The sequence below is a fragment of the Rhinoderma darwinii genome, chromosome 8, assembly GCF_050947455.1.
Source record: "Rhinoderma darwinii isolate aRhiDar2 chromosome 8, aRhiDar2.hap1, whole genome shotgun sequence".
NCBI classification, from domain to species: domain Eukaryota; kingdom Metazoa; phylum Chordata; class Amphibia; order Anura; family Rhinodermatidae; genus Rhinoderma; species Rhinoderma darwinii.
Window position 1 is genome coordinate 101,980,676 of NC_134694.1, and position 24,792 is coordinate 102,005,467.

The 24,792-nt window shown below is 43.5% G+C and overlaps 2 protein-coding genes across 2 annotated transcripts; one reads left to right on the forward strand and one right to left on the reverse strand.

Moving 5' to 3' along the window:
* Positions 1–5,241: 5,241 nt before the first annotated feature.
* Positions 5,242–8,220, forward strand: LOC142658807 (3-galactosyl-N-acetylglucosaminide 4-alpha-L-fucosyltransferase FUT3-like; the record flags this gene model as incomplete). Its single annotated transcript, XM_075834427.1, has 2 exons — positions 5,242–5,357; positions 7,055–8,220. Coding segments are annotated over 2 exons (1,212 nt in total), but the record flags the coding sequence as incomplete, so codon positions are not given.
* A 383-nt stretch (positions 8,221–8,603) lies between these two features.
* LOC142660008 (uncharacterized) lies at positions 8,604–24,135 on the reverse strand. The gene is made up of 3 exons (XM_075836659.1): positions 23,633–24,135; positions 22,025–22,894; positions 8,604–8,650 (listed from the first exon to the last, which is right to left on the reverse strand). The coding sequence occupies exons 1-3, from the start codon at positions 23,766–23,768 to the stop codon at positions 8,604–8,606; spliced, it is 1,053 nt and encodes a 350-aa protein (XP_075692774.1). The 5' UTR covers positions 23,769–24,135.
* Between the last annotated feature and the right edge of the window lie 657 nt (positions 24,136–24,792).

Here is a 24,792-nt window from a genome sequence, read left to right on the forward strand (position 1 = left end):
CATTATAAGTGCCCTGTCTCCTACATAAGGAGATGGGCGCTGTAATGTAGGTGACAGTAATGCTTTTTATTTCGAAAAACGATCTATTTTTACCACGTTATTAGCGATTTTAGCTTTATGCTAATTCGTTTCTTAATGCCCAAGTGGGCGTGTTTTTACTTTAGACCAAGTGGGCGTTGTACAAAGGAGTGTGTGATGTTGACCAATCAGTGACCAATCCGTATCATACACTGCTCCCCATTAATTTCGTCAGCGCATAGGGATCCTGCTAGATCAGTATGTGCTGCCTTATACTGACACATTAACAATACTGAAGTGTTTAGACAGTGAAAAGACATTCCTTCCAGCCAGGACGGGATGTCTATTCACAATCCCGACACTTCGTTAACGTTTCTGTGGTACTTACAGCAGAGCAAAGTGTAATCTCGCGAGATCACAATGTAAATGACAGGTTACAGCGAGATTACGCTTTGCTCTGCTGTTAGTATTTTGAGACGTTTTTGAGTTTGCGTGTGAACATACCCTTAGTGTGTCTGTGGACCATTTTATACGTTCAACAATAAAATATATATTTTTTATATCTTGATAAATTCTCATGCGTTATTGCATCCTTATTCTTTTTCGGTCTAGATATCTAGTTTTTATGCAGGCAAAACATTTAGTGTTTTCTTATCCGCCCCCTTCTAGTACTATATTGGTCTGATATATAAATTATCTACAATTGGCAGGGGATCACTACTATATCACTTCTCGGTTATTCTAAAGTAAAACCACGCCCAGTTGGGCATTAAGAAAGTAATTAGCATGAAGCTAAAATCGCTAATAACGTGGTAAAAATAGATCGTTTATCTAAATAAAAAGCACTGCTGTCACCTACATTATAGCGCCCATCTCCTTATGTAAAAGATAGGGCATTTATAATGTGGTGACAGAGCCTCTTTAGGGTATTTTCACACGGCTTATATTTGGCCGTTTTTGGGCCATAAACGCCCCGAAAAATGGTTGAAAATACGGAGGCTCACGCCTTCAAACATCTGCCCATTAATTTCAATGGGAAAAACGGCGTTCCGTTCCCACGTGGCGTTTTTTACGCAGCCGTTTTTATAACACCTCATAAAAAGAAGTGCATGTCACTTCTTTAGCCATTTTTGGAGCTGTTTTTCATTGACTCAATAGAAAACCAGCTCCAAAAACGGCCGTAAAAAACGGCGCAAAAAACACCTGATGCTTAAAAAGTGTCTGAAAATCAGAGGCTGTTTTCCCTTGAAAAGAGCTCCGTATTTTCAGCCATTTTTTGTTAAGTTAACATAGCCTTATAATGAAATGGCCTTCTCATACCGTTTATAGTTACAAGCCGGCCGTTACACATTTCTTGTAGCTGACTTAGATAAGAAACAGAGAGACACATAGCTGAGAAACAGACGAGATCAGCATTAATATACTGCCTTAAAGCAACAGATGACTTCTTAATCACTTAATGGATTCGCTTAGGCTACAAGATGGATGCCACAAAATGGAGTCACATAAACATATTTTAATTACTTTCACACTCTATAATGTCGAGTACAGCGCTCCCATTGATGCCCTAGGTACAGTGGCTAAATTTAAGAAAAAAATAATATATATATATACACTACCGTTCAAAAGTTTGGGGTCCCCCAGACAATTTTGTGTTTTCCATGAAAACTCGCACTTATATTTATCAAATGAGTTGCAAAATGACTAGAAAATATAGTCAAGACATTGACAAGGTTAGAAATAATGATTTTTATTTGAAATAATAATTTTCTCCTTCAAACTTTGCTTTGGTCTTGGAATGCTCCATTTGCAGCAATTACAGCATTGCAGACCTTTGGCATTCTAGCTGTTAATTTGCTGAGGTAATCGGGAGAAATTTCACCCCATGCTTCCAGAAGCCCCTCCCACAAGTTGGATTGGCTTGATGAGCACTTCTTGCATACCATACGGTCAAGCTGCTCCCACAACAGCTCTATGGGGTTGAGATCTGGTGACTGCGCTGGCCACTCCATTACAGATAGAATACCAGCTGCCTGCTTCTTTCCTAAATAGTTCTTGCATAATTTGGAGGTGTGCTTTGGGTCATTGTCCTGTTGTAGGATGAAATTGGCTCCAATCAAGCGCTGTCCACAGGGTATGATATGGTGTTGCAAAATGGAGTGATAGCCTTCCTTATTCAAAATCCCTTTTACCTTGTACAAATCTCCCACTTTACCAGCACCAAAGCAACCCCAGACCATCACATTACCTCCACCATGCTTGACAGATGGCGCCAGGCACTCTTCCAGCATCTTTTCAGTTGTTCTGCGTCTCACAAATGTTCTTCTGTGTGATCCAAACACCTCAAACTTCGATTCGTCTGTCCATAACACTTTTTTCCAATCTTCCTCTGTCCAATGTCTGTGTGCTTTTGCCCATATTAATCTTTTCCTTTTATTAGCCAGTCTCAGATATGGCTTTTTCTTTGCCACTCTGCCCTGAAGGCCAGCATCCCGGAGTCGCCTCTTCACTGTAGATGTTGACACTGGCGTTTTGCGGGTACTATTTAATGAAGCTGCCAGTTGAGGACCTGTGAGGCGTCTATTTCTCAAACTAGAGACTCTAATGTACTTGTCTTGTTGCTCAGTTGTGCAGCGGGGCCTCCCACTTCTCTTTCTACTCTGGTTAGAGCCTGTTTTTGCTGTCCTCTGAAGGGAGTAGTACACACCGTTGTAGGAAAGCTTCAGTTTCTTGGCAATTTCTCGCATGGAATAGCCTTCATTTCTAAGAACAAGAATAGACTGTAGAGTTTCACATGAAAGCTCTCTTTTTCTAGCCATTTTGAGAGTTTAATCGAACCCACAAATGTAATGCTCCAGATTCTCAACTAGCTCAAAGGAAGGTCAGTTTTATAGCTCCTCTAAACAGCAAAACTGTTTACAGCGGTGCTAACATAATTGCACAAGGGTTTTCAAGTGTTTTCTAATCATCCATTAGCCTTCTAACACAGTTAGCAAACACAATGTACCATTAGAACACTGGAGTGATGGTTGCTGGAAATTGGCCTCTATACACCTATGTAGATATTGCATTACAAACCAGACGTTTGCAGCTAGAAGTCATTTAGCGCATTAACAATGTATAGAGTGTATTTCTGATTAATTTAATGTTATCTTCATTGAAAAAAACTGTGCTTTTCTTGCAAAAATAAGGAAATTTCTAAGTGACCCTAAACTTTTGAACGGTAGTGTAGTTTGAATGCACCCCAGAGGTTTTTTTATGACCTCTTGGGGTCATATTGGGTAACAAAAATACATACATACATAAGTAAAAAAATTATATAAAAGAATACAGATAAATGGAAAAAAAACAAAAAACGTTCACTCGAGATGACACATATTATGTATCGAAATGACCGCAACAAAATAGGGAACCCATTTTATTACTTTATTTTAGTGCAAATTTGCAAACTTTTAAAAATAAGAACTATAAACTAAAGAAAAAAAAAGTACACTTACCCCTAAAAGTATTAAAAACATCCCTATGTGTCATGTGTCAGTTAGAACCAAAACACTCTGGTTATTAAGGGGTTAACGGGGTATTATAATTTAAAGGAGTTGTATCAGGGTCAAAAATTTTCAACTATTCGCAAGATAAGTAATAATTTTCGGATTGTTGTGGGCTCCACCGATCGCGAGAACGTGGGTCCCGAACCCCAGTGATCGACCACAGCGAGCAGGACAATGAATGAATTCTGGAGCCTCTGATGGAAAACGAACAACAAACGGAGGCTTACACATTTGGAGTACATCCACGGAGAGGGACATCAGATTGACCCCATAGTGATAGCCAGAAAAAAAAAACACAGACGGGGACCAATCAGAGTAACCCCATAATGGCAGCCAGAGTAAATATACAGAAAGTGACCAAAGTGCCCCATAATGGCAGCCTGAATACCCCCATAATTATGACCAAAGTACAACCACAGACGTTGACCAATCAAAGTGACCCCATAATGACAGCCAGATTACATAGACAGAAAGCGGCCAGAGTGCCCCCATAATGACAGCTAGAGTACATCCACAGACAGTGATTAGTCAGAGTGACCCCAGTGCTGAGCATGCATGTTTATATTAGAGATGGTAGAAAGAGCTGTCGACCAAACGAGTGTTCTGCTGATAGTTATGGGGTTTTCGAGGATTATAATATTAATGGCCTATCAGGATAGGCCATAAATATTAGATCGGTGGGAGTATGAAGATCTGCACTGCTGCCGATCAGCTGTTTGAAGTGGTGGCGGCGCTCTCCATTTTTCACAGTCCTCCACACACCTGCACACCATACATTCATTAGTGGCTGTACTGGGTATTACAGATTTGACTCACGAGCGATTGGGACAAAGCTGCAATACCCAGCACAGCCGCTACTAAAAGATCGCCGATGAAGATGCCGCAGCACTCGCCCAAACGTGCCGCGGACACTTCAAACAGTTGATCGGCAGGGGTGCAGGGACTCAGAACCCCATGATTTAATATTGATCAATAATGTAATCCCAGAAAAACCCCTTTTAGGCCTTATTCACACGAACGTGAAAATCACGTGAAAATCACGTGCGTCGCATGGACCTATGTTAGTGAATGGGGCCGTTCAGACTGTCAGTGTATTTCACGCAGCGTATGTGCGCTGCGTGAATCTTATGACATGTCCTATATTTGCCCGTGTTTCGCGCTGCACGCACACATTGAAGTCAATGGGTGCGTGCAAATCGCGCTTGGCACACGGAAGCACTTCTGGGTACCGCGCGTGATTCGCGCTACAGTAGAAAAACTATGAATGAAAACAGAAAACCAGAGTGTCATGATGATGCCGGCTGCGCGAAAATCACGCAGCCGCGCACCATATGCTGATGCCACACGGACCTTTTGAGCACGCAAAACGCAGCGTTTTTTGCACGCGCAAAACGGACATGTCCGTGTGAATAAGGCCTAAGGGCGGAACTATCTCATAGTCTGCCCCAGACAGCAGGAAGTCGTGAATCACCCCTGACCGGGAAAACATATCATTAAATGGATGAAGCTTGGGTGGGAAGGTCAGGCCCTTGAAGGTTTACAAGATTGAAGATGAATGTTCCTGTGTCACTCTGACACCTTTGATGACAGGTATTAATCCTGTCCTCTAGTAATGTTGTACTTAACGGCAGGTTCTTACACAGAAATTCCCAGTCCTAAAGCCCGGGCTGTGTAAAGAAGAAGAGACTCTACAGATCCTGATTTGGAGGATGCATTTTATTCCAGGATATTTGAAGGTCACACTATGTTTGCTTCATCCCTTACTGTTCCTAAAAAGATTTTCCATAAGATGTAAGTATTGACACTGGTCCTAGATTTATGAAGCAGCAGAAATGTTCCAAAGAATTGAATACAATTTTTTTTGTATAAAATTGTCAAAATTATACATTTAGAAATGCTCATACTTCAAAGTCTAGATTAGCGGTGGTATATACAAGTACTCAAATATCCCTTATTATACTATATCTTAACCTTATTTCCTAACAAGAATACTGGTAAAAATTGTCCTTCCCCTTTGCAAGTTTCATCAAAAATGCTGTAATTTTAGAAATTCAATATTTAAAAAAATTCTACTAGCCAGTGCATGCCTATATCGAACCCAATCACTTACTGATGGTATCTCATTTGGAGTAACATTTCCTCTTCAAAGCTGGATTCACGCACAGTGTGTAGGTTTATTGTGTTTTTCTGCACATTTCATGGTTGCTAAAAACATCTCGCCCAGATATTTGCTGGTAATCAATAGGGGAATATGATGTTTTTGGCACACAATATGTTTTTTTTTGTAATTACATTTTTATTTTTTTAATTCTTTATTTTATTCTATCTATCTATCTATCTATCTATCTATCTATCTATCTATCTATCTATCTATCTATCTATCTATCTATCTATCTATCTATCTGTCTGTCTGTCTGTCTGTCTGTCTGTCTGTCTGTCTGTCTGTCTGTCTGTCTATCTATCATCATTTATATATTACAACTGACCGTAACGGTCAAAATCAATCAAACAAACCCACAAGAAAAAACATAATAATAATTTAAAAGGAAAGGGGAAAAAAAAAGAGGGAGAGGAGACATGGAGAAAGAGGCTGTTGCTAAATTTCCCATATATCCCTCCCCCTGTAATTTTCTTTTGGTGTTTTTGTCCAGAGTGGTGTTTTTTTTCCCCCAAGACACAGTTGGCTCTAGGTGTTTTTTTTTTAGGGTTGTTTCCACCCGTAAACCTTACTTTTAATGAATACTTCTACAGAAACTTCCACTATCTGTGTGAGATGCATTGTCATTTCTCTTTTTCAATTCTATTTTTTTTTCTATAAATACAAAACATGTGTAAAGGAGGTCCTAAAAGTAAATCTTATTGTCTGAAGGTTACCCAAAAAGTCTCTCTTTTGGGTCAAGGGAGAAGGTGGCTTTCCTAAATGTAAAAGTTTTTGAACCATGTAATGCCTATTTCACTGCTACTTGTATATTATTTACCACAGATTTGTATTTTGTGATTTTCTGTTACCCCATTATATAAACAATTCTTAACGGGGACCTGTCCCTTCTCCTGACATGTCTGTTTTAGTAAATAATCGTATTCTCAATTAAATAGTAATTCTGTATCTTTTCTTAGAACTCTACGATGTATTGTTCCTCTGTTTTCCCCCCAGAAATTTCTGAATAAATTGACGACTGGGTGTTACCGGTTTGGGGTGAGTCCCTACACAGAGTGACACTGTTCAATCATTGCTGACAGAGTGAGACTGTGTAGGGACACACCCCTATGATAAGGGGATTGGTAACACCCAGTTGTCAATTTATTCATCATTTTCTAGGGGGAATTACAGAGGAACAACATGATGCAGAGTTCAAGAAGGAAGCACGTAGATGTCTATACAAAATTGGAAGTCTGTTCTTTTCTTGAAAAAGTTTCCATTTACAGATGTGAAGATTCCAGATCACAGGAAATAAAACAATGTATGAATTTGTGTTCATTTTTTACAGGTTAAATACAATCTTAAAACCCTTCAAGCATCAAAGTCTCATAGTCGTTGTCTCCATTCTTTTCATTTTGATCTTATTTTCGTCGAACTGGGGAAGACTGAGTCTCTCGGTGGATTGTAAGCAAAGAGGGATCATTCACAAATCCACAGATCAGTCTCTTCAAACTTCTATAAGTTCATCACAAAAGATAGAGAAGGAACTTCTTGTTCTTGTCTGGGTGTGGCCTTTTTCAGAACCTTTCCCTTTAGACACTTGTCAGAGTGTACACGGTATCTCTGGATGCAAACTTACGGCCAACAGGAGCTTGTATAGCATTGCTGATGCTGTTGTTATGCACCATGTGGACATCATGTATGACAAAAGGTCTTTACCGCAAGTACCACGGCCTCTTTATCAACGTTGGGTATGGTTCAACATGGAACCACCGCTAATTATTACGAACCTTCATTTCTTGGATAACCTATTTAATATGACTATGACATTCCGCCAAGACTCTGATGTCTACAGACCCTATGGTCGAATTGAAGCTTTAAAGAAACCTCAGAGCTTTTCGATCCCTGCCAAGACTAAACTTGTTGCTTGGGTGGTTAGTAAGTGGTACCCAGGTGTCAGACGTAATATATATTATGAGGAACTTAGGAAATACCTTCCAATTGATGTCTATGGGAAGAAACACATGAAACTGTCTTGGGATGACTTTTATCAAACCATCTCCAAATACAAATTTTACTTAGCATTTGAGAATTCAATCTATAAGGACTATATTACTGAAAAACTATGGTCAAACGCTTTTGATTCATGGGCCGTACCTGTTGTGTTGGGGACATCTCGGAAAAACTATGAGCGCTTCATCCCCGGAGATGCCTTCATTCATGTAGATGATTTCTCAAGCCCCATGGAACTAGCTTCCTATCTTCTCGAGCTAGATAAGGATGAAGAAAGATACAAAAAGTATTTTTACTGGAGATCTCACTACCATGTGAGAAGAGAAACTGGATGGGACAACCACTACTGCAAAGCCTGCCGGGCGCTTCAACAGGCCCCGGATTACCAAGTTATCCCTAGTGTGCAAAAGTGGTTTCTGGAGGACATATAAGCATAAAAGACAAACTGTATAAGACAAAACATTTGTTTCACCCCAACGTACCTGGCTCAATTGTGTCTTACCTACCACTGTATACTATACATTTTTTTAAATGAAATATTGATACCCTAAGATGGCTACATATATTGTGATATTGTAATTATCATAAGACAGTGGTCTGAAGGCAAGACCCGAACATAAAAGTCTAGGTTAATAAAAATCTATTGTAATTTATGTAATTATGAAGCAATACAGAAAAACTGACCCAAAGCTACATAGTTGATAAGGTTAAAAAAAGACACAGGTCCATCAAGTCCAACCTATAATCCTACCGTGTTAATCCAGAGGAAGGCAAAATTCCTCCCCGATTCCAAATATGGAAATCAGAATAAATCTCTGGATCAACGTCTCATCTCCAGAATCTAGTACTCATAACTTGTAATATTATGGTTTTTTAAAAAGGCATCAAGGTCCTTCTTGAACTTGCTCAATAAAGCAACCATCACAACACCCTGTAGGAGAGAGTACCATAGTCTTAACGCTTTTACAGTAAAGAATCCCCCTCGATGATTATGATTAAACCTTTTTTCCTCTAGACGTAGAGGATGCCCCTTGTATTTGTTAGAGGCCTATGTGTAAAAACATCATTAGAAAGATCTTTGTACTCTCCAATTATATATTTGTAATTAGATCGCCCCCATAGCCGTCTTTTATCTAAACTGAAACAATATAAGGTGGTCTTACAGACTAAGGCCTCGTACACATGGCCATAGCCGTGTGCACGATTCGTGATTACGGCATGGACGGCCGCGGACTGTCACCCGCATTTCCGGGCCCTGCTCACATTATAAATGATAGGAGCACGGTCCGCAAATTCAAAAATAGGACATGTCCTATTTTTTGCGGGTCATTTCTACGTACCGGACACTTACGGTCGTGTGCATGAGGCCTAAACCCTTCAGTTTTCTGAATCATTATATTTTTTCAATCTCAATGCAAATCAGTAAATGCATCTATCTAATTTAGTAAATTGTAACAATCGATTAATAATTTTGGTTGTCAAGATGTGTCTAATCTTAAAATTGTACCACTATAAAAACTTGTAAATCACCAAAGCATTGTTGTCAGGTAAAACTGGTTTAACATTCTCTCTTCCAACTCTTAATTACAGCTGTTAGATAATTACAGGTGCTCAAGAGCATCAATCATAACGCAGTTATGAAAGGTTATTTTCACAAAATGACCTGATAACTGTCTGGGGAGAGCAGCCATCTATAGATACTTGAAGAAACACTGATTATTCTAGGTTCCCAGTGGAGCAAAACTGAATATAGAATATTAACAAAGATGCTTGACATACTATAAAATTAGACCATAAACAAAATATCTAGATGGAAAGATAAAGATCTCAGTTTGTAAAAGACCACATACACAAACACATTGGAACAGATTTAATACATTGTCTGGGTCTAAAATGGGTCGACAAATATGGCAAACGTTGGCGCAAATTGGCTAATTTTGATGTGTGCACCTCACTAAAAAGGGAGACGGCTTTACCAGAAAGGAGGCATGACTTATAATGCACAAAGAAATGCCACAAAATTATGGCGCAAAATAAGACAAATCAAAGGTGGTATTAGGAAGAGAAGAGTGTGAAACAGATCATGCAAGATGCGCCAAAATTATAATGCAGCATGCACCACTGGGATAAATATGGCGCATTTTGTGACTGCCTGGTCTAAGTTTGGGCTGTTTATTAGTTAATGTGGGCCATAGCCTAAAAGGATGTGTTCAATACACCGAAATTAATAAAAACTGTAAAACTGTTGGGGCCAGTTCACACAGAGTTTTTTTACAGGGTTTTTTGCCGCGGGAAAACGCGTAAAAAAACTGCCGAAAATGCCTCCCATTGATTTCAATGGGAGGCGGAGACGGTCTTTTCCTGCGAGCGGAAAAAACGTCTCGCGGGAATAATAAGCCACATGCCCTATCTTCGGGTGTTTACGTCTCTGACCTCCCATTGACATCAATGGGAGGCAGAGAAAGCGTATTTCGCTGCGTTTTTTGCCTGCGGCGCTCAATGGCTCAATTTCACGACATGCAGGCATAGCAAATTCTGCCTCAAAAGTCCAAACAAAATTTTGAGGGTGATTTTTCGCCTGCAAAAACTCTGTGTGAACCCAGCCTTACTGTAGTAGCTCCTGCAATGTTCACTGACTACTACCACCTTTTGGAAAAGACGGAAGAAATCGTTATAACAAAGTGATGAGGAAAGATAAAAGCTCCAGGGCTTGATTTCTAATGGAAATGCTCTATAATATATATATATATATATATATATATATATATATATATTTAAGTATAGAAGGAAAAGGCACAATATAGTCACATGGGTTGTCTGGGATATAAAATACATATAAGCACACGCACACGCACACGCACACGCACACGCACACACACACGCACACACACACACACACACACACTCGAGTAAAATTATTTTGTCCAGCAGCTAATATCCAGAGTAACCGCCGCGTGCAGCACCACGGACATCAGCTAGACGGGCTGGGAGTGACTCAATAAGGTGCTGGTAGGTTGTCTCCGGTATCTGGAGCCGTGCTGACTGCAGTACATCCCACATTGGCAAGAGGATGCGTGGTGGAGGATCCATAGAGCAAACAAGACGATAAAGGTGGTCCCACAGATCAGTGGCGGATTAATTGTACCATGGGCCCCGGGCTGTTGACACAACTTGGGCCCCTCCTTCCCCCTTACACGCAATTCAACCCCCCCCCAACACGTTGACACTGTACCTGTTAGACTGGGTTCACACGTCCTATTTTCAGGCGTAAACGAGGCGTATTATGACCTGTCATTTTACGCGTCGCTGTCGTCAAAGAAGTGCAGGACACTTCTTTGGACGTAATTTGAGCCGTTTTTAATTGAATCCAATGAAGAACAGCTCCAAATTACGGCCGTCAAAGACGCCTCGAAAAATGCGAGTACGAGCAATTACGTCTGAAATTACGGAGCTGTTTTCTCCTGAAAACAGCTCCGTAATTTCAGACGTAAATGCAGTTATCGTGTGCACATACCCTAAGTGCCACTGAAGTGAAGGATACATGTTTTAGCACCAGATGGAGTTGCTCTGTATTCAGGATACAAAGCAGCTGTATCTCAAAAAGTAAAAATTATTTTTAATAAAAAGTATTTAGAAAGTTGCATCAAACACACTGATAGACGGTTTTATTAAAAAAATAATAATAATAAAAAAAAATGATAACTCCTCTCTTTAAAGTGTAACTAAACTTTTAACATGTCATAGTGATGTGTCATAACTTCTAATTGGTGTGGGGATTGAGCACTGAGACCCCCATAGATCGCTAAAGTGAAGCGGCAGAAGAACACGATTGAATGCTGCGCCGCTTCGCTACTAATCGCCATTCCTCGGAGTGGTGTACGTCCGTACACTGCTTGCTCGGCTTTCCGAGAAAAGCAGATCAGAAACGAAGTGACAGAGCATTCACCTGAGCGCTTCTGCCACTTTGTTTTAGTGATCCATGGGGGTCTCGCTCGGACCCCCCACCGATCAAAACTTCCAACATTTCACTATGACATGTCAGAAGTTTTTTAGAAATTTAGTTACACTTTAAAGGGGTTTTCCCATATGGGAAATTTATGACATATCCTGTGGATCCTGTCAGATAGGTGCAGTTCACAGAGGTGGGACTCGCATCTATCTCTAGAACCAGGCCCCCTAAACCCTGTTCTACCTCTTTCTGCTATCGCTGCCTCTCAGCCACTTCCTGACCATGAACTTTCTGTAACTCATAGTAGTGAATAGCAGTTACGGAAGCAGCGTAGTTACGTAACTACCATTAAGTTCTATGGGACTTTCGGAAACAGTGTACCAGAACCAAGCTCAGCACATAAATACAACACCAGAACCAAACTCAGTACATATATACAGTACCACAACCAAGCTCAGTACATACAGTGGAGGAAATAAGTATTTGATCCCTTGCTGATTTTGTAAGTTTGCCCACTGTCAAAGTCATGAACAGTCTAGAATTTTTAGGCTAGGTTACTTTTACCAGTGAGAGATAGATTATATATATATATAAAAAAAAAAAAAATCACATAGTCAAAATTATATATATTTATTTGCATTGTGCACAGAGAAATAAGTATTTGATCCCCTACCAACCATTAAGAGTTCAGCCTCCTCCAGACCAGTTACACGCTCCAAATCAACTTGGCGCCTGCATTAAAGACAGCCTTATACAGGTGACCATTTAAGACAGCTATGTTCACACGGCGGGGGTCCGTAACGGCTGAAATTACGGGGATGTTTCAGCCTGAAAACATCCCCGTAATTTCAGCCGTACCGGCATGTGCAGGCGCTTGAATGCCGCGTCAATTACGGCCGTAAGTAGCGCTGCTATTCATTGGAGTCAATGAATAGCGGCTCCAATTACGGCCAAAGAAGTGACAGGTCACTTCTTCTACGCGGGCGTCTATTTACGCGCCGTCATTTGACAGCGGCGCGTAAATATACGCCTCGTGTGAACAGACAAACGTCTGCCCATTGCTTTCAATGGGCAGATGTTTGTCAGCGCTATTGAGGCGCTATTTTCGGGCGTAATTCGGGGCAAAAACGCCCGATTTACGTCCGTAAATAGGCCGTGTGAACATACCCTAAAAGTCTCCTGTCCACAGACTCAATTAATCAGTCTGACTCTAACCTCTACAACATGGGCAAGACTAAAGAGCTTTCTAAGGATGTCAGGGACAAGATCATAGACCTGCACAAGGCTGGAATGGGCTACAAAACCATAAGTAAGACGCTGGGTGAGAAGGAGACAACTGTTGGTACAATAGTAAGAAAATGACATCGATCTGGGGCTCCATGCAAAATCTCACCTCGTGGGGTATCCTTGATCCTGAGGAAGGTGAGAGCTCAGCCGAAAACTACACGGGGGGAACTTGTTAATGATCTCAAGGAAGCTGGGACCACAGTCACCAAGAAAACCATTGGTAACACATTACGCCGTAATTCATTAAAATCCTGCAGTGCCTGCAAGGTCCCCCTGCTCAAGAAGGCACATATACAGGCCCATCTGAAGTTTGCAAATGAACATCTGGATGATTCTGAGAGTGATTGGGAGAAGGTGCTGTGGTCAGATGAGACTAAAATTGAGCTCTTTGGCATTAACTCAACTCGCCGTTTTTGGAGGAAGAGAAATGCTGCCTATGACCCAAAGAACACCGTCCCCACTGTCAAGCATGGAGGTGGAAACATTATGTTTTGGGGGTGTTTCTCTGCTAAGGGCACAGGACTGCTTCACCGCATCAATGGGAGAATGGATGGAGCCATGTACCGTCAAATCCTGAGTGACAACCTCCTTCCCTCCACCAGGACATTAAAAATGGCTCGTGACTGGGTCTTCCAGCACGACAATGACCCAAAACATACAGCCAAGGCAACAAAGGAGTGGCTCAAAAAGGAGCACATTAAGGTCATGGAGTGGCCTAGCCAGTCTCCAGACCTTAATCCCATCGAAAACTTATGGAGGGAGCTGAAGATCCGAGTTGCCAAGCGACAGCCTTGAAATCTTAATGATTTACAGATGATCTGCAAAGAGGAGTGGGCCAAAATTCCATCTAACATGTGTGCAAACCTCATCATCAACTGCAAAAAACGTCTGACTGCTGTGCTTGCCAACAAGGGTTTTGCCACCAAGTATTAAGTCTTGTTTGCCAAAGGGATCAAATACTTATTTCTCTGTGCACAATGCAAATAAATATATATAATTTTGGCAATGTGATTTTCTTTTTTTTTTTTATATAATCTATCTCTCACTGGTAAAATTAACCTACCCTAAAAATTCTGGACTGTTCATGTCTTTGACAGTGGGCAAACTTACAAAATCAGCAAGGGATCAAATACTTATTTCCTTCACTGTATATACAGTACTAGAACAAAGCTCACTACATATATACAACACCACAACCAAGCTCAGTACATATATACAGTACCACAACCAAGCTCAGTACATATATACAGTACTAGAACAAAGCTCACTACATATATACAACACCAGAACAAAGCTCAGTACATAAATACAGCACCAGCACAAATACAGCTCAATTTAGTGCAAGACCTGCTGTATAGGTTTGCATGGATAAAACTACAGCTTCCAGCATGGCCCGAACAATGGTAAGGATATGCTGGGTGTTGCTGTTTCCCCCATCATCTCACTGCAGATCATACAGTGACTACAGTACTGATTAGTGGCAGAAGAAAAATTTGCATTAACCCCTTCCCGACATCTTCCATATATATACGGCGCTGTCGGGAAGGTGTTCCCGCAAACCGCAGTACATTTACGTCGCAGTGATGGTGCGGGCTCAGAAGCAGAGCCGGCACCATCACCATGGGGTGACAGCTGTATTATAGAGCTGGCACCTTCCTGTAACTGCCAGGACCGGAGCTATTCTCCGATCCGGCTGATTAACCCCCTCAAATGCTGCACTCAATAGAGCACAGCATCTGATGGGTTTTAACCCGACCGGCAACCCAGCGACGTAATCACTGGGTTGCTATGGCAATCAGAGGCTAATTAATGGCGTCCGAGTCTGCCTTGTACGGGAGTCGATGAGGACCCGCCTGCGGCGAGTCCTCATAGGCTTGCTGTCAGTGAATAACTGACAGCGCTAATACACTGCACTACGTATGTAGTGCAGTGTATTAGAGAAGCGATCGGGGCATCAGGCCCTCAAGTGCCCTAGTGGGACAAGTAAAAAAAGTAAAAAAAAGCTAATAAAAATGTTGTAAAACAATAAAAACACAGAAGTTTCAAGTAAAAAAATAAAAAATAAACTGCCTTTCTAGTAAGACTTTTATTATGGGATAAACCGTAGAAAATTAAAAAAACTATACATAATTGGTATCGCCGCATCCGTAACTACCCAAGCTACAAAAATATTATGTAAATTATCCCGCACTGTGAACACCGTAAAAACAAACCATGAAAAACAACACCAGAATCTTTGTTTTTAGGTCACATCTCCTCCCAAAAAACTCTATAAAAAATTATCAAAAAGTCACATTTACTCCAAAATAGTACCAATAAAAACAACAATCCGTCCCGCAAAGAATAGTCCCTGACACCGCTTTGTCCACGCAAAAATAAAAAAGTTATGGGTCTTAGAATATGGCGACACAGAAAACAAATGATTTTATAAATAAAGTGATTTTATTGTGCAAAAGCTGCAATACATAAAAAAAACTATATAAATTTGCTATCGCCGTAATCGTATCGACCCGCAGAATAAAGTCGACATGTAATTTATGGTGCACTGTGGATGCCGAATAAAAAACCAATAAAAAACATTTCCAGAATTGCTTGTTTTTGGTAATTTCCTTTAACAAAAAAAGAAATAAAAAGTGATCAAAAAGTCGTATGTGTTCCAAAATGGTACCAATAAAATCTACAGCCCGTCTCGCAAAAAACAAGTCTGCACACAGCTCCATCTACAAAAAAATAAAAAAGTTATGGCACTAGTAATGCGGTGATGAAAAACATCTCAATGCGCAGGCCGGAGGGGAAGATTCCTTCAGTTTCAGTGCACTAGTATTTAGGAACTAGGAAAGGGAATGGACATAGCACATAAGCTGGAAGCGAGGGCGCCCGTATTATACCAGCGCAAAACTTTCCCAGCAATATTTCCCAAACTACGAAGGAGAAAAAGTCCCCAAAATGTGCAGAGTGTTACAAAAGGGGGATAAGAAAGAAAACTGTTTATCAGTGCGACACTGGCCTTGGCATAACGGATCGCTTCACAGCGTAACACACATCTATGGATAATTGTATTATTTACCCCATTATTATACCCTCTTATTATCCCCTGATGTTCTCCGCACAGATTACATATGCCCCCACATTATAAACTGAAATACCAGCAAAACTCAAACAAAACTACCAAGCAAAATCCATGCTCAAAATGGCGGTCTTTCCCTTCTTAGCCCTACAGCTTAGCCCAAACAGAAATTTATGTCCACAAGTAAGGCATTACCATACCCGGGAGAACCCACTTAACAATTTATAGGGTAAGATTCTCCAGGGGCACAACATATCGTTCAGTGAATAGGCAGATCAGTGGAAAAATTTCAATTTTCACTTTGCACCATCCACTGCGTATTAATTTCTGCAAAACACCTGTGGAGTCTAAATTCTCACTACACCCCTTGATAAATGCCTTTAGGGGTGTAGTTTCTAAAATGGGGTCACTTTTGTTTGGTACATCAGGGGTTTTGCAAATGCAACATGGCGTCCGCAAACCGTTCCAGCAAAATCTACGCTCCAAAAGATAAATACCGCTCCTTTTCTTCTGAATGCTCCCATATAAGTAAACAGCTGATTATAACCACATATGGGGTTTTACTGTACTCGAGAGAAATTGCTTTACAAATGTTGGGGTGCTTTTTCTTCTGTATTCCTTGTAAAAATGAAAAATGTTGTGCTAAACTACATCTTATTGGAAAAAATATTTTTTTGCATTTTCATGACTTAATGCTAATTAATTCTGCAAAAAACCTTTGGGATCAAAATTTTCACTATACCCTTAGATGATTCCTCAGGGGGTGCAGTTTCCCAAATGGAGTAACTTTTGGGGTGTTTCCACTGTACTAGTACTACAGGGGCTCAGCAAATGTGACATGGAGCCCAGAAACCATTCAAAAATCCAAATGGTGCTCCTTCCATCCTGAGCCCTACCGTGTGTCCAAACAGCCGTTTATGACCACATGTTGGGTATTGTTTTACTCGGGAGAAATTGCTTTACAAATTTTTACAGTGCTTTTTCTCCGTGAGTCCTTGTGGAAATGAAAAAAAAAAATTAGATAAACCTACATTTTATTTGAAAAAATGTGATTTTCATTTTCATAGCCTACTTCCAAAAATTTCTGCAAAAAACCTGTGGGGTCAAAATGCTCACTATACCCCTAGATAATTTCCTCAAGGGGTATAGTTTCCAAAATGGGGTCACTTGTTGGGGGTTTCCACTGTCTTGTCCCCTCAGGGGCTTTGCAAATGCGACATGGCCACCGCAAACCATTCCTGCTAAATTTGAGCTCCAAGAGCCAAATAGCCCTTATTCCCTTCTCAGCCTCGCCGTGTATCCAAACAGCCGTTTATGACCACATGTGGGGTATCGTTTTACTCGGGAGAAATTGCTCTACAAATGTTGTGCTGCTTTTTCTACTTTAGTTCTTTTGGAAATGAAAAAAAATTGGCTAAACCTACATTTTATTTGAAAAAAATTTAGATTTTCATTTTCATGGCCTAGTTCAAAAAATTTTTGCAAAAAAACTGGCTGGTCAAAATTCTTGCTACACCCCTAAATAAATTCCTCGAGGGGTGTAGTTTCCCAAATGGGGTCACTTTTGAGGGGTTTCCACTGTTTTAGTACCACAAGACCTCTTCAAAGCTGACATGGTGCCTAAAATATATTCGATTAAAAAGGAGACTGCAAGGACCCATTATCCACTTTACCTGCCCAGGACCTTAACCATCCTTCTTTGAATTAACACACCAACACCTTCTTTATGGAAATGTGGAAGTGGCCACAGCTTTATTCTTATTTACAAACATCGGCATGAAGACATAAATATATTTATTTTTCTCTCTCTCCTCCTGAAATGCCGATGCTCCCTGTCTCCATCAGGCATGTAGGGTGCTACCTCCGTCTTCATCTGCCGTACTTTCCGCCAGCTGTGACATCTACGAAAAACCAGAAAAAACGCCAGAACAAGAATATAACCGTAGAAAAATCTTTTAAAAAACAAAACCAAAACCACCAGGGGAGGGAGGGCGGGTGTTTCTTCCACTGCAGCTTGAAGGTAAGAGGGCTTCCCGCTCCAAACCCCTGCCTTATATCTTCTTAACCACGCCCCTCTTACCCCTTGTTGACCAATCCTGGTCCTGGGCATTATTTTAAACCGTTCCATCCTTTCTTAACCCCTTGCAGTCCCTGACACTCTCCCTAGGCGCTTCAGTGTCTACAAGACTGCAAGGACCCATTATCCACTTTACCTGCCCAGGACCTTAACCATCCTTCTTTGAATTAACACACCAACACCTTCTTTATGGAAATGTGGAAGTGGCCACAGCTTTATTCTTATTTACAAACATCGGCATGAAGACATAAATATATTTATTTTTCTCTCTCTCCTCCTGAAATGCCGATGCTCCCTGTCTCCATCAGGCATGTAGGGTGCTACCTCCGTTTTCATCTGCCGTACTTTCCGCCAAGAAGGGGGAACTGAGAAACCTACTCAGTCCCCCGACCACCCCCACCAAGCAACGCCAACCCTCTCTCGGCACCATCCAAGAGATCCAATAAAAAGATATCAAGCCCGATATCATTCAGATGCACTCCATCCGGCGCCAGCAGATCTGCATTATCCCCCTCCAGGGATTGGTGTCGCAACCCAATCCCCCCTATAGAGCGAATGAACCGCGACACCCGCACATTGATTAGCCTGCGCACTCTCTCCAACGCTGCCATATTCCTCGCTCCTCGCCACACCGTACGCGCCACTATTTCGGACCAAACTATCACGCAACGGGCGAACAGATCCTGAAAACGCGCCAAATCAGTCCGTATAAATGACAATAACTCAGCCATTTTTACTTGGCCGATATCATTTCCACCCGCATGTATGATCAGGACAACAGGTCCGTACGTGTGCCTTGTAACTGCCACTACTTCTGGCAGTAACTGCACCCACCGTAATCCCCGGACACCTCTCCAATGGACGTCGGCCTGTGCGAGGCCCAAATTCGGACCTAATGGCCTTCGACCCGCTCGAACCGCTGCCCAATGCACATACGAATGCCCCAAGATCCACACTTGGGGGCGCCGCGACCCTAACAAAGAAATTAAGCTACATTCCGGTCAAATGAAGATACAGGCAGGATTAACATAACACTCCATATAAAACAAGGAAGGAAAACAGGGATGGGGGGGGGGGGGAAAGGGGCGACATTTTTTACTATGAAAACTTCCAGCTTACACACTCTTTAAAACCAAATCAGGTCGCACATATGACTTATAGCTATTAGAACGCCATCTACCCAGACTCATGATAGCCGCTGAATCCAAGCCCAAGGCATCCGCCTATCCTAAACGAATGTGTACCAAACTCGCCCGGTGGCAAACCTAGGTACTTCAAACCGGCCTTAAAAATCGCCTCAAATTGAAAACGCGACATTGCGGATCCATCCTGATGGATCAAGAATTGAGCCCCGGGCACTCGGACCAACACGAATTCCTGGACCCATTTTACCGGGCAATACTGCCCCCCAATCCTCCCAATCGACAACCAAGCCCCCCTCCCTACCATATCAGTCTTTGACCGCCGCACACAGACCCTGAGAGAATCTCCCAACGTCACTACATCCGATCCGAGAAGACCACCGCTTGCACTTACGCTGTGCGGAACCAGCTCACTAACCCGTAATGCGGCAAAGAAAGCCAAAGAAAACGCCGCGCCGAACAAGGACACTTCATATTCATCCCGACACACAAAACATAAAACGGCTAGAAGCCGACCCAAAAGCGAAAAAGATACTGGCCGCCTCGTGTCCCTGGAACACGCCTCTTTTTTCCACCCTTTTAAAGACTGCCGAACTACAAATTCTTTTGTAACATCTCTGCATCCCCACAATTTTAACATAAAGGCCACCCCTGCTAAAAACTTGCTCGCTGTGGCCGCACTACCCCCTTCCTGACGTATTTGTACCAAACTTGCTAACGTGACGTCCAGGTGACAACCATCCTGTGATGGGAAGTTATTCCCCGCAATCTCCAACCACCGATCCCACGCTCTGCAATGACTCTTCCAAGTCGCCGGTACCACCGAACCCCTCAACAGCCTCATAAGTTGTCCTCGACCAGGGCCCATAAGTGAAGGGGGGGGGGGACACCCCTTCTGCCAAAGCTGCCGGGTGCAATTCCCGAAACCGGGACATCTGTGAACGAGACAAAGCATCAGCCATCACATTACGGACACCCGGAACATGTTTCGCACGAAACCACACATTCAAACGCAAACACTTCAAAACCAACCGTCTTAATAAAGCTAATACCGGCAATGAACTAGACGACAACCCGTTCACCGCATGCACCACCGCCATGATGTCTGTCCAAAATACAATCCTCTTATTCACCATTGCATTACCCCACAACTCTATCGCAACTATAATAGGAAACAATTCCAATAGCGTCAAATTACGTAAAACTCCCAAATCACTCCAATGCAAAGGCCAAGGGGATCTACACCAACTTCGGCCCAAAATTGCTCCAAAACCATCACTTCCGGCTGCATCCGTAAACATTTCCAAGTCTACATTAGACAACTCAGCTTCCTGACACACCGACCTCCCATTAAACGAACTCAAAAAAGAATGCCAGACAAACAAATCCTTCTTCATACAAGAAGTTACCCGGATAAAATGATTTGGCTTCGAGATACCTCTAGTGGCTAAAGACAAACGCCTAGAAAAAACACGACCCATTGGAATTATACGACAAGCAAACACCAGCAATCCCATTAACGACTGTAACTGTTTTAACGTCACTTTTTTCGACCCCATGACCTGGTCAACTTGCATCACTAGCCTTGCCAATTTATCATCGGGCAAGCGAAAAATCATCCGCTCGCTATCTATTTCGATACCCAAAAATGACAAAACAGTAACAGGACCTTCCGTCTTATCTTCGGAAATAGGTACACCGAAACGCGACATCACCTGTCGAAACACTCTCAGCAACGTGCTGCACAACCCAGAGCCCCCCGGGCCCACAAAAAGAAAATCATCCAGATAATGAATAACCGAGTCACAACCAGACTCCAAACGAACTACCCATTCTAAAAATGACGCAAACATCTCAAAGTAACTGCATGATATTGAACAACCCATGGGAAGACACATATCCACGTAAAACCCTTTGTCTAAACAACAACCCAGCAGGTGAAAACATTCCGGATGAACCGGCAGCAAACGAAAAGCCGCTTCAATATCAGATTTAGCTAACAACGCCCCCTGTCCAGCCGCCTGTACCAGCCTTACTGCAACATCGAAAGACGTATACGAAACCGCCGCCTCTGCCCTAGAAATACCGTCGTTAACAGAACCACCGCGAGGAAAGGAAAGGTGATGAATCAGCCTAAACTTTCCTCGTTCCTTCTTTGGAACTAAACCAAGGGGGGAAACTCGCAGATTCGTATACGGCGGCTCACTGAATGGACCTGCCATTCTCCCTAATTCCACCTCTTTTGCCAATTTTAGCCGCGCAATGCCCACATTCTCATTGATCGACTTCAAATTGTCAGCCAATGACAATGTCGCAGAATATTCAAAAGGAATCTCAAAACCAAACGAAAACCCGCTAGTGAGCACCTCTGCTTCCCGCCTCCTGTGGTACCGCTCTAACCATGGGCCCATCTCGAGCACGTTCACCGGCGTTCTCCGCTGCGCCGGAAGGAGGTGCCTTAACCGGCTGCTTACCTCTCCGGAAACACCGGAGCGCCGCATGAGCGCCCCCACAGATGGAGCATTCATGTCGGAATTTGCACGTGGCAAAGAAACGACAGTGGCCCTCGTTGTAGAGCCAACAGGCACCCGTGGGCCTAGCGGCCGCAACTCCAGGGGCGGGGCCCGGCGCTGCGGCCGCACTGGGAAAGGGGCGTTGTTGCCTGCTCCCTTGCGCTAAGATAAGCTGCAACCACACATCCGTTGCCTTCGTCGCCCAACTAATATCAGGCGACAAAGCCAAACGACGCCGAAATTCTTCATCATAACGCCACCAGGCCGCACCACCGTGCAGCCTGTGGGCGCTGAAAATTGTGTCAAAATAGACAAACAACTCGGCCCCTTTCCCAGGATAGCGTTGGCAAATAACATGAGCCAGTGTAGCGTAACACTGTACCCAGTTGCCAAATGTTTTTGCTACTTTCGCTTTCCTATCTGACCCTCTCTCAAAACCCCGCTCCTTGTCGACAGTCACCTGCTCCACCGAGACCAAGGACCAAATATCCACAAATTCATTCCTCCAAATCTTGTCCTTGATCTCAGCTGACAAATGAGTCCCGAGAGGAGCGACTCCACAAAACAATGAATCTCTAAACGTCAAACTAGCTAAAGCATTCTCTTTTTCAGACGGGGGCATAGCTCCCTCTGGTGGCACCGAGGGACACGACGTTCCCTCATTCACTTTTAACCCAGCCACCACGGCTTTCAAAACAGAAATCAAATCCGCACCCGCTGCATTAGATTTATTAAGCCATGCGTCACCGCAGGCCGACTCACCGCTCCCAGAGGTCCCACCGACTCCAGAGGGTCCTTCAGCCACTTGCCGCGGCACTGGAACCACGGCCTGCACCTCTTCCACCGGCCCGGCGGGAGGGACAACCTGGGACAGCTGCTCCTGATCCACCGACAAGCGCTGCACCTCCCAGCGTCGACTGCGTCTCTGCGGCCGTGAGGATCTCCTCGACGACCTCCTCCATGATCCGGATGATGCGGACGTCATCGCAGACGAGGAGGAGAAACCATCGCTGGAAGACGAGGAATACCGTCGACCACGCCTCTTCCCGTCACCTGACCTGCGACGTCCATGATGGCCGTGCCGGCGATGTCCACCAGCCCGGCGTTTCCTCCCTCGCCTGGAACGCTCCCTTCTTGGACCTGCAGGAGAGAAAGATGACAAGGCAGGAGAAGGGCAAATAGAATCCAAAACATCCTCAACCCTATCTTTCCTAGCACACTCCCCCCCTGGCCTTGACCCATGCTGACAGGGGCCCGGGGGGGACCGGGGTGGAGAAGCGACAGGCACCGCAGAAGCCCCCGCCCCCTGGCTGGGCTGCTTGCTCACCGTCCGCCTCCCCGCACCCGCCGCCATCTTCTTTTTTCGTGAGCCGCCATCTTGTGTCCTGGCCGCACTGCGCCTGCCAGGACGTCCCGCCCCTGTTCCCCCCGCCGCCAATTCTGGCTGCGTAGCGAACAGCACGGGGAAAGATGGCGCCGACCCCGGCTGCACACAGGCCCCGGAAGCAAGTCCCAGCTCCTGTGAACATGCCGCATGGTAAGCGACCATGTCGGACCAGTCGCCTGAGTCCGCCATATTCACCCCGCTGTCACGATAGTCGGCCGCTGCCTCCGCGCCCGCATCAGCAGCTCGAGGCGGGTTGTACCGTGCCCGTGCCGGTTTAACAGCCGCCCTCTTACCGCCATGGGGAAGGACGCCAGCGCGACGAGTGGGCGGGGGGGAGGGGGGCACTATGTCGACCGACGAAGCACCCGTCGACATAGGCCTAGGGGACCTGCTGGGACCACCGCATGATTGTGCAGCAGTCACAGCACCCCTCATAGCAACAGGGCTAGGGCTCAGTCGAACCGGAGGGCGTGTAACGCGCTGCGGCCTACCTCGGGTAGCCGCTCCCGACTGTTCCGTGCCCCGCTCAGATCCTCGCTTCTCTCCTTCCTCCAACAGGGATTCCAGCCAGGCAGGTCCCTCCGACGCTACCCGCTGTGCCACCTTCCGCAACAGTTCTTCTGCCATCTTCTCAACGACCACGCTCTGAATCTCCACAGCAGCAGCAAAGGTGTTTCTTCCACTGCAGCTTGAAGGTAAGAGGGCTTCCCGCTCCAAACCCCTGCCTTATATCTTCTTAACCACGCCCCTCTTACCCCTTGTTGACCAATCCTGGTCCTGGGCATTATTTTAAACCGTTCCATCCTTTCTTAACCCCTTGCAGTCCCTGACACTCTCCCTAGGCGCTTCAGTGTCTACAAGGCCCAAAATCCACTAGGTGCTACTTTCCTTTGGAGGCCGGTGCTTCAGTCCAGTAGTGCACTAGAGCCACATGTGGGATATTTCCTAAAACTGTAGAACCTGGGCAATAAATATTGAGTTGCATTTCTCTGGTAAAACCTTCCGCGGTACAAAAAGAATGGATTCAAAATGAATTTCTGGAAAAAAATAATGAACTTTGTAAATTTCACCTCTACTTTTCCTTAATTCCTGCAAAATGTCTAAAGGGTTAAGAAACTTTCTAAATGCTGTTTTGAATACTTTGAGGGGTGCAGTTTTAAAATGGGGCGACTTATTGGGTTTTCTAATATCTAAGCCACTTCGGAACTGAACTGGCCCCTGTAAAAATAGTCTTTTGAAATTTTCTTGAAAATGTTAGAAATTGCTGCTAAAGTTCTAAGCTTTGTAACGTCCTAGAAAAATAAAAGGATATTCAAAAAACAATATCAAACTAAAGTAGACATATGGGGGATGTTAATTAACAACATTTTTGTGTGTTATAACTGCCTGTCTTACAAGCAGATACATTTAAATTGAGAAAAATGCTAATTTTTTCAATTTCTCGCTAAATTTTGGTGTTTTTCACAATTAAATACTGAATATATCGGGCAAATTTTGCCAGTAACATAAAGTCCAATAAGTCACGAGACAGCAATCTCAGATTCGCTTGGATAGGTACAAGCATTCCGGAGTTATTACCACAAAAAGTGAAACATGTCTGATTTAAAAAATGAGGCTCAGTCAGAAGGTCAAAAGTGGCCAAAGAGAAAGG

Excerpts from the sequence above, each read along its gene's own strand:
- LOC142660008 (XM_075836659.1), bottom strand. The coding sequence starts at position 23,768 with ATGGCAGAAGAACTGTTGCGGAAGGTGGCACAGCGGGTAGCGTCGGAG. Across the intron at positions 22,895-23,632 it reads GTCGGGAGCGGCTACCCGAG|GTCCAAGAAGGGAGCGTTCC; the intron begins GTAGGCCGCAGC and ends TCTCTCCTGCAG. Across the intron at positions 8,651-22,024 it reads CGCCCACAGGCTGCACGGTG|GGTGTTGTGATGGTTGCTTT; the intron begins GTGCGGCCTGGT and ends TCTCTCCTACAG.